A 9,980-nucleotide genomic window follows, 5' to 3' on the forward strand; every position below is an offset into this window, starting at 1 on the left:
AACCCCTTAACTAGATTATTTTAATCTATTGAAAGGCTTGTAGATTACCTGTAATCAGATTATGCAAGTCACCAATAACCAGAGTAAACCACTGATTACAACTACTGTAGGAATATAGTAAAAAAAAAAACACCAGTCACTTACTGTATGTGGCAGTAAGCAGCTTGCACTCTACCTCTAACATAAACTGTGCCTGTGTTCATGCATTCAGCTATTGCATACTACCCTGCACCTCTTCTATTGCACCTGTCAGTTACAAACAAATGCACAACAGACGATAAAATGACAATAAAATTTCCATTCAAATGTACAAAAGTTATTTTATTCTAATTTTTAATTTAATGTTTTCGGTTTAGTATAAAAAAAAGTTAAGTACACCACAGCACCAATGTAAACTCTCAAACAGCCTTTAACAGCTTTTACAGACACTAACAGTGACGCTCCATCCGACGCCGTCACATAACACTGTTCCTTCTCAGCGCTGGGATAAAATATATTCACAAGCTTCAAATACCATTAAAATATATATGCATATAAAAATCTGAGAATCGCTGTACTATCGTCTTCCTTACATCCAAAATCTTAAAATCTCATAAGTCGTACATTATATATTTGGGCCGTTTGCATGTTATTTTTTTAATATGGCTAATTTGTATAGTGCTTCTAAAACTGGGAGTGTTTATATTATGCAAGGTCAGGATGAAAAGAAATTCTGGCAGTACAGTATTCAACAGTTTAGTTTCAGTCCTGGAATTTGTTTTGAAAGTTATGCCCCATGCAATAGCATTAACAGCTTGATAACAGTAACTGCTTTGTTTGACGTTAATCTTCACCTGAACAGCCTGGGATGTGTCGAATGGGAGGCTCTTGCTTACAAATTACAAGCAGGCATATTGGGTTTCAACAACAAGGCAGGGTTATCGACTCTGGTAACCAAAATAACAGGCCGGCAAACTGAGCATGAGACCAAAAGTCTGGAAATGGTTTAAACATTAGGCGTTAGTGGCCCTGTAATCCGGGGGCAAAACTTTCAATAGTAACGTGTGTCGGATACCCATAGTTCATCCTCCCAGGTGAATGCTTACAGGGTTCCTACTTCAGCTCCGAATGCAAGAGAAAGCACAATGAGACATGGAATGCCAAACATTCCTGAAGTGCTATCGTGGTGGTTTTGGATAGAGAGCAGTAACGTCTTTTTTAATTAGGTGGTCGAAGACCATGAAAAAGCTCTGCATGGTGTGGCAGGAGCTTACTGACCAATTAATGACACAGTACAGAAGAGAACAGAAATAAAAGAAATATAGACACTTCCTTTTGTAAGACTGTTCACCTGGATCATTTTGCAATATCACTGCCCGGCCCCCAGATTATCCACTTCTTCTTGGCTCAGGTGCACAATTTCATTGAAGTCTCTGATGAGCTCAAAAGCAGTATTCAATTACAGGAGGCAGTAGCAATTCTGAGGAATATGCTACAGGTGGAATCGACATACGGAAATATGCGGGCCCATATTTTCCAGTTTCAAACAGTGGTGCAAGAGAATTTACCGAAACTGTAAACTATTTACTAGTTTACATTCATTAATAGATGAAAACAGTCTTTAATCAAAATTACAATAATGTTGCATATTAATTTAAGAAAAAGAAAATTAATACAAATGTGCAAAAAAACATGCTAAATTAATCACTGTGCAGTTATACAAATGCCTGCTTTAATACACCTCTCAGAGAAAACATACACACTTATTTGTGGAGAGGGCGTGCAGGTGTGATAGACCCTAAATAGCAACAGTACCTCAAATTTTACAAGTTACTTTTTAAATCAATACAATGGTGATGTTTATATACGACCCAGTTTTCAATTAAAATTCCTTGCTGTAGCATCTAAATATAAATTTACAAATGATATAACGACAATGCCAACAAGGCTTACGTAATTCATGATTCAAGTACTTGTACATGAACAAGCACGAGAATACATGGTTTTAGCCTTGAACAAGGAGATATTTTATACTAACTTAACATATTTAAAGTTTATATTATGAACTAAACTCTGGGTATCCGACAAAAGTAAAACCAAGGGCCAACAACTCTTCCCGCCATCCATCTACGGCTTGAATATACACTTATGGATATTGATACATTTCTTGTATTTTTTTGTTTTGTTCAAGGTGCTGACAAATGAAAAATCTAGGCACCTGATAATATTCCTTTGCCCGTCAAACAGGTACAGCAAACCACTGTTTTCATATTTTTTAAATTTCATTTCAGCCTTTATAAGCAAGTAAAGATAAGGAAGACTTGGCTATATATAGTTTTACGGGGGAGGGGGCTGACAGATTAAAACAAACATGATCATATAATTCAATGATTGTGCATATCTGACAAGGTTTTTCAGTGTATAATTTGAGGGAGTTATTACCAAAATAGGTACCCTGTCTAGACAAACTAGTATACTGAAGAAACTACAACAGAATACCATAATAACTGTAGCAATTAGCTTTCTTTATGCCCTTAGGCTGGATGTGCTACCCTCACATAGACCAATGATCTGAAAGATTTCCACAAAGACATGGTGGGTGGAGGGCAATCTCAACCCCACCCTTTCTTCAGTAACAGTGGGATTCTGTACCAGGTCCCCGGGCGCTAAAATATTACATTCTGTTAAACAATGTCAGTATCGTTTGTAGCAAGTAGCCCAGAGGGAGGTCAGAAAGAGTGATCGGGATGTGGAGGCCTCACTGTTACCAGATGGTGTAGCCCCCACCTGAGCCCCCCAAGAAGAAATTGCTCTTGCGCTGTGTCATCACCACATTGGCGCCTTGCATGGCTGCAAGCTGGGCTGCATTGGGGTGCTGCCCCGGGGGCGGAGGCTGCATAGAGTGGGGGAAAGCATGCAAAAAAAAAAAAAAAGCCATGGGTGGGTCGTAACTTTTACCAACTGCAAAAGGCTGCACCTTTAATTCAAAAGCAGTGCAGCTGGAATCGAGAACTTCATCCACATGGTGAGATCTGATCTCCAGAATGAGGCAGAGGGGTTCGTGTCCCAAAAAGACGCGTCAGTCACACGGCATGTTCTTACGTGTTCATTTTCTGTATGAAATGCTTATGTGTGAACGGCTCCCATGGCATCGCTCCTCATATTACTGCTATCTGGCGAACAAAGGTAACTTAGGGACACAGTAACAGGGAATTACTCACAGGGATAGAGGCAGTGCCGCTTGCTCCAAAGCGGGCCCCCGCATCGTACGCCCCCTCCACAAGCACAGTGGAGCCTGCTGGATAGACAGGACCCACGGGGTAGTATGCCATCGGCACGTTGGGGCCCACAGGTGCCACAGGGACAGTCTGGGGAAGGGACATATACATTTGGGCACCGGGATAGGAGCTGGACATCTGGGGCAGCTGGCCTGGAGCCTGGGGAGGGTGCATGTATCTGGGCTGGTATATCTGAATACAAGAGGGGGAGAGAAAAACTATTATTACAAATGGCGGTCACCATGTCACATATTTGTTATAATACAGGGGACACATTTTGTTGTGTGCTGTGGTGCGTAAACAATGACAACTAATTGCTTTCATGAGCATATTTCTACATACATATTTTAAATTAAATAATGGAATTTTACCTCAGAATAAGAAGGAGGGGCATCAGAGTAAGGTGGTGCCTGGGAGGACACCTGCATAGCTGGGGGATACAGGGGTGCAGTAGCCTGCTGGGGATATGGGCTCTGCTGGGGATAAGAACCTGAAACACAACAGAAATGAGGTTTCACTGCACATCAAGACCCCGCCTCCTTTCTGTGTTCAGCGTCTCATTCAAATTATTACATGGAATCGGATCCGCAAACCACGAAACTTAAAAATTTGAAACGGCAACCGGTTATATTTTAAAATTTTACAATAATACACGGTTACTGAGCGATCTCAAGGTTCTGGGCTTGGCCTCCACAAACACAGATAGGCCCGACGTAATTTAAAATGTTATTGAATGCCATCCCCTTGTATCGCAGTTTACACCATCGGTATACCCGTCCACCGCGACAGCTGGAGGTAACGCAACTGGCCTTTCAAAAACAGTTTTCCCCACATACCAGTTTAAGCGCTCAATTAGAAATGTGGGTAGGTATCAGACACATATACGGAAGAACAGCGGAATGTTTTTCCGTCGAGCTGAGCAAGCTGACTGCATAAGGCGAGGTCGCTGCTTAACTTAATGTTTTATTCGGGTATCTCCTTTTAGGGCCCCTAAGAGGGTGATGTATTGCCTGGCAGAAAAAAAATCTCAAACGTGAACCCAACTTTAACGACCTAGTTAGTCTTCCCAGCCGCGTACCGAACAACGAAGCTCGCTACAGTTTCAAAAATCCGTGACGCACACAGCCCAACTTACGTCTTTGTTAGCTAGCTAGCAATGCAAGCACAACAGCCAGCGTCGCGCAAAACCAGCAGAACGGAGCCCGCTATCGTTGCATTTATGCTTAACGGGGCCCGGAACCCGACGGACACAAACGGACATGTCCGTCTTTATAGCACGCAGAAAGCCCCAATCCGACATGAATCGAAATATTATCGCATGAAAACGGTGGTCGTCACCATACCTTTGTTGTTCATGGTCTTGGTTGTCCGTGTAAATGTAGAGAAAAGGATGGCAAATAACGCAGAAGAACCGAATATTTATTCAGGCCTCGGGATTTATTAGTAACCACCGATGATTTTTTTAACCCCCAGTGCGGAACTGCTGCCCTTCCTGTGTGCGTTACTTCCTTGTTTGCGATTCGCCTCGACACTGCGCGAGATATGCGTCACTGCCACGCCCCGTTCACGTGATTCTGCCAGTTGTGTATATAGTATATATTAGTATTTCGTTGCTTTCTGTTCCTTTTTTGTGACGGCTTTATGCAAGCTAAACGTAAGAACCGCTATAATATTCTTTGACAATGTTTAAAATGTATGTTGCTTCAACACGGACATTTTCTTGCAAGGGGAAATCCCATTGTGAATAATATTTTAACATGAATAAGGCAATGTATGAAGGTTTCACTATATATCTATTTTTTTCTATTGCAGTAAGTGTGGTTATCAGTACAGATTTGTAAACGTTTCCTTTTATACTTGCTTACAGCTTTGTTTTCCATTTGCTTCCTGTTTTCTTTTCCCCGTCTTCTTCCAGTGTTTCTTCCTCTCACTACCTTTCTCTCTTGCATCCAGTATTGTCTTCTACTGTCTCATTGTACAGGCACTGTGGCTCATGCACTTGGAAGTATTAGTAGGACGAGAGGAGAACATGTTTTGTAAGCGTACACAATACTAATAATGTAATCATTCAACATACTAAAAAGAAATGCAAATCGAACCTCACAGGTCACATCCCAGGGAGCTCAGACTATCTTGTAGTACAGTATTGATGTATGAAAACAACAGATGAGATGTGAGATAGTATGAATCATCCCTGAAAAGTGTGTCAATGAAGAAAACACCCTTTATTTATGTTTGAACACTCTGTTATGCCACTAGATGTTCCTTTACATGGTTTGACAGTCAGCTAGCAGCTTGAATTAATTCCACGCTATCAGAAAAATGAGTACCAATATGTACCTTTGCTTGTCACTGGGGCAGCACCATCAACTAGGGAATAAGCTCAAGGAGATGCCTCTATAAGGTCCTGGACCAAGGACTACCACTGAGAAGACATTGGGCTGGATGGACAACACAGATATCCTGTACAAAAACAGCCAGAAATTGTACCGTAGCTTCATGTAAATGTACCTCTTAGTCTAATTTATGGTACAGAAATGGACTCTGAGGAACATCTCCAAAGTACAAACATTGATGTAGCCCCAATAGTACGAAAATATATCATGTACTTCTGTATTATGAAAAGTACATTTACCCTTTGATTGTATAGCCCGAGTGACAATCGGTACTATTTTTTCTGAAAGAGCACAGCCACCGACTTCGCTGCTGGTGTTTCTTTTCTTGAAAGTTCAACTTCTTTTTGTAAGAAAGTAAAGGCACAGGTAAGGAAAGTTTTTATCCATAACTTAGCTAACAGTGTGCAAAGTACATATTGCACTTTTTGTCCAAGCTCAATCCTTCTGAGGAATTAAAAATAATATATACTGACAATTGCTGTCAACAAACTTTGTATATCACACGCCAAATGATGCTAAAGCGAATAATAGATGTATCTGGTAACACATGTCTACTTGGATATGTAATTTATGTCCTAAACATTGAGATTTTTGTTTTAAATATATTACCTTTCAAACACCTGCCAATGTGATGTTTTAGGTACTGCTTGACCAGTTCAAATTCTAAATCAGACCTACCAGCCAAATCTCATCTCAGAAAGGAATGCTATTTAAGCCAATAGTCCAAGGGAAAACACAGGAATTCACCAAAAGTAACAAAACAAAGGACTAGGTGGAACACAAGCCTCAATAGAACAAGTCGAAGGAGGTGTAGAGCAAAACGAGGCAACAAAAGAAATTTACAAATGAGAGGAGGCCATTCGGCCCATCAAGCTCATTTAAGGAGAACTTAACTAACAGCTCAGAGTTTTTAGAATCTTATCTAGCTCTGAGTTAAAGGAACCCAGGGTTTTAGCTTGCGCTAAATTAGCAGGAAGACTATTCCATACTCTAACTTCACGCTGTGTAAACAAGTTGTTCCTCAAATTAGTTTTAAAATGTTCTCCCGCTAATTTCCACTTATGGCCACGAGTTCTAGTATGAACAGCATCCCGGCCTGTTAGAATCTTATATACCTGGATTATGTCCCCCCTTAATCTCCTTTGCTCGAGGCTAAACAGATTTAGCTTAGCTAACCTCTCCATAAAACATTCCTCTAAGACCAGGAATCATTCTCGTAGCCCTACGTTGCACCTTTTCCAAGGCAGAAATGTCCTTCTTAAGGTATGGTGACCAAACCTGCACACAATATTCTAGGTGGGGTCTTACCAAGGAATTATATAATCGTAGCATCACTTCCCTTGTCTTAAACTCCACACACCTAGAAATGTAACCTAACATCCTATTGGCCTTTTTTATTGCTTCACCACACTGGCGAGCGTGGGACATGGAAGCATCAACATACACGCTGAGATCTTTCTTGTAATGAGCTACCTTTATTTCAGTGGAACCCATAAAATATCTGTACTTTATATTTGTGCTCCCTGCATGGATTACCTTACATTTATCTATGTTAAATTTCATCTGCCAGGTATCAGCCCAGTCGCTAATTAAATCCAGATCCCTCTCCTGCTAGTTCAGTATCTGCTACATCATCCACCTTGGTGTCATCTACAAATTTAATTAGTTTAGTGTATTTATTGGTGTCAATATCATTAATGTAAATTAGGAACAATAGTGGTCCTAAAATTGAACCCTGCAGTATCCCACTATGAACGCAGGCTCACTATGACATTGTGCCTCTAATAACTACTCGCTGCTTCCTGTCTTTTAACCAGTTTTCAGTCCAAGCTGCTACAGTTCCTAAAATCCCTGCAGCAAAGCTACTGGCTACAAGAAGACCAGTAACCAGAAGGTGGAGAGGAACTTGGACAATAGTCAATCAGTTAAATTTTTTCTGCAGCAGATTTGACACCTGCTTATCAACCAAACCCTGCCTTAGCACTTCCAAGTCTAAAGTGCTAGATGGATGAGCTTCAGCACCTTCACTGTCCTGCCTCCCTTCTGTCTCTCCTCTCCGTTGTGCCCCTGAGAACATCACTCCTGAGATATCAGACCCAACTGGTGATTTTGCATCAGAGGCATGGATATAACTTGGGAAGCTCCACGAGAAAGGCATGCCCCCAAATAAACACAGTCAATGGGTGCTGAAAACATAGTAGATTTAGCTATTAAAACCTTAAAAAGGCTGCTACTTAAACAGCTCAGAACTTTAGTCAAAAACCATCTGAACACCCAGCAGCATGCCTAAGGCACATACAGTGAATATAGATTTCAGAACTTTTCCAGTTGTCCCCATTCTATGTTTCACACTCATCCTAAAATGGATTCATTTAAAAAAAAAAATAATAATAATAATTGATCCTTTTTTGTCCCTGTGAGGAAATTATTTTTGTAGAGTAAGCTGTCCGCCTAGGGCAGCCACCTGTTGGGGCACCCAGTGAGCTGGGGGTTAGGGGCCTTACTGAAGGATCCACAGACATGCTGAGGCTGGGTCTGAACTGGCAACCTTGGTCATTATGTCGTGGTTTTTTCTCCTTCCCCGCCAAATCAGAAGTCAGAGGTCCGCTTGTGCAGTATCCAGAATTCAGTCTTTATTGCAACAAAGAAGTTACAACCAAGGCCGGACACATAAAGTGTGCCCAGTACTGTTTTACACCAATTTTTATACAAGTTATTATCATTTAACAATATCTCGTCACTTAAGCATCATCATTCCTTCAGCCATTCACAATCATTGTTTTTTCCCTTAATCCACACGCCTAGGTGATAATTTTGTCCATCATTTCTTTTACCGTTTGGTCTCTCGGCTGAACATAATGGTGGCGCGAGCAGCTCCACTTGGTTTTTTTAAAAATGCTCAGCCGTGAACTTCTGGTGAACTCAGGCGAATCCCTTCCTTCAGTAGTAAACCTTGGCAGTTTGAGCCTTTTACACATTGTCTAACTAAAAGGTTGATAATATATTTGTCCTTTAACATAGTGATAAAATATACGCTAATAAAAGTGAATATTCATAGATTCAGGACTAACATAAAGTAGCTAACAGAAACTCAGACTAACAAAAGGTGCAAATACATACTCAGTTGATTACATTGTGTTGATTACATTATAATGTTTACATTGTAATGATTACATCATGGATATTTGGCATACTTTTTAATAATATCATAATACTTGTATTCTGTGTTATATAGTGCTAAATAATATTCCATAATTACGGGCACACAGACTTAGCCCACCGTGCCACACGCTGCTTAGTAATCAGCCTACCAACAATACTCCACAATGACAAAGCATAAACAGGTTTTTGGAGTGTTTTTTCAATTTATTAAACTTAAAAAGCTGAAATATCCCATTTACATAAGTATTCAGACCCTTCACTTCATACTTGATTAAATGGCTTCAGGCAGCAATGACAGCCTGAAGTCTTTTTGTGCTTGATCCTCCAGGTATGCCACATCTTCCTTTTGGAAGAATTGTTCAAGCTCAACCAGGTTGGATGGGGAGCGTCGGTGCACAGCCATTTCCAGGTCTCTCCAACCAGGCTCTTTGACTAGGGAATTACCTCGAGGAGATGTAAGCTGATGCCTTTATAGGGTCCTGGATCAAGGACTACCACTGAACAGGCAACTTGGAGGTGCACTTAAATAACAGATTGGACTGGATGGACAACACAGATGTCCTGTACAAAAACAGCCAGAACAAGCCATTCTCTTTAAGAGCGCAGTAGTCTTTCAATGTATGCAGCAAACTACTGGGTATTGTCTACTAGTCCACAATAGGCAGCGTAATTTACAATTCTGTGATCTTATGGGGGAACAACATCACAAAAGGGCATGCAGGACAAGTGAATCGGTTGGTCAAGAGGGCTAGATCCAGTGGACATAAAGCTATACAATGTCTCGACTATCAACAGGTCCATAGCAGTTATTTGGACAGTATTCCACATAGAGTGAGCTAAATCACGTCTATCTATAAGCTACCTATCTAGCCTGTCTTTTGTACTGCCTGTACACAGGCACTTCATGTTCTTTATATTCTTGCGGTACCAGAACTTCCTGTTCGTTACTCAGATGAGTCAGACTAGGGACCTAACATTGATTTTTCTTGGCAGAATGCATTAATCACTGCCCAGAAATACACCTACAGTTGGCTGATATTTGCTGGGATCTTATAAACACTGAACTACCTGGACCTGGATAGCTTTTCTTTCTCATATCTAGTAGAGGATTCTGTGGGCTTGATGAAGAATGTTCTTAATTATTTAAAAGATGGAAAGATTGATC

At 40.8% G+C, this 9,980-nt stretch overlaps 1 protein-coding gene across 1 annotated transcript; it reads right to left on the minus strand.

Moving 5' to 3' along the window:
* Positions 1-1,580: 1,580 nt before the first annotated feature.
* On the minus strand, positions 1,581-4,785 carry LOC125723578 (DAZ-associated protein 2-like). Its single transcript, XM_049000312.1, has 4 exons — positions 4,601-4,785; positions 3,629-3,747; positions 3,201-3,449; positions 1,581-2,872 (listed from the first exon to the last, which is right to left on the minus strand). The coding sequence occupies exons 1-4, from the start codon at positions 4,611-4,613 to the stop codon at positions 2,744-2,746; spliced, it is 510 nt and encodes a 169-aa protein (XP_048856269.1). The 5' UTR covers positions 4,614-4,785; the 3' UTR covers positions 1,581-2,743.
* Positions 4,786-9,980: the final 5,195 nt, after the last annotated feature.

Source organism: Brienomyrus brachyistius, unplaced genomic scaffold (genome assembly GCF_023856365.1).
Source record: "Brienomyrus brachyistius isolate T26 unplaced genomic scaffold, BBRACH_0.4 scaffold50, whole genome shotgun sequence".
In the NCBI taxonomy this organism is placed as follows: Eukaryota; Metazoa; Chordata; class Actinopteri; order Osteoglossiformes; family Mormyridae; genus Brienomyrus; species Brienomyrus brachyistius.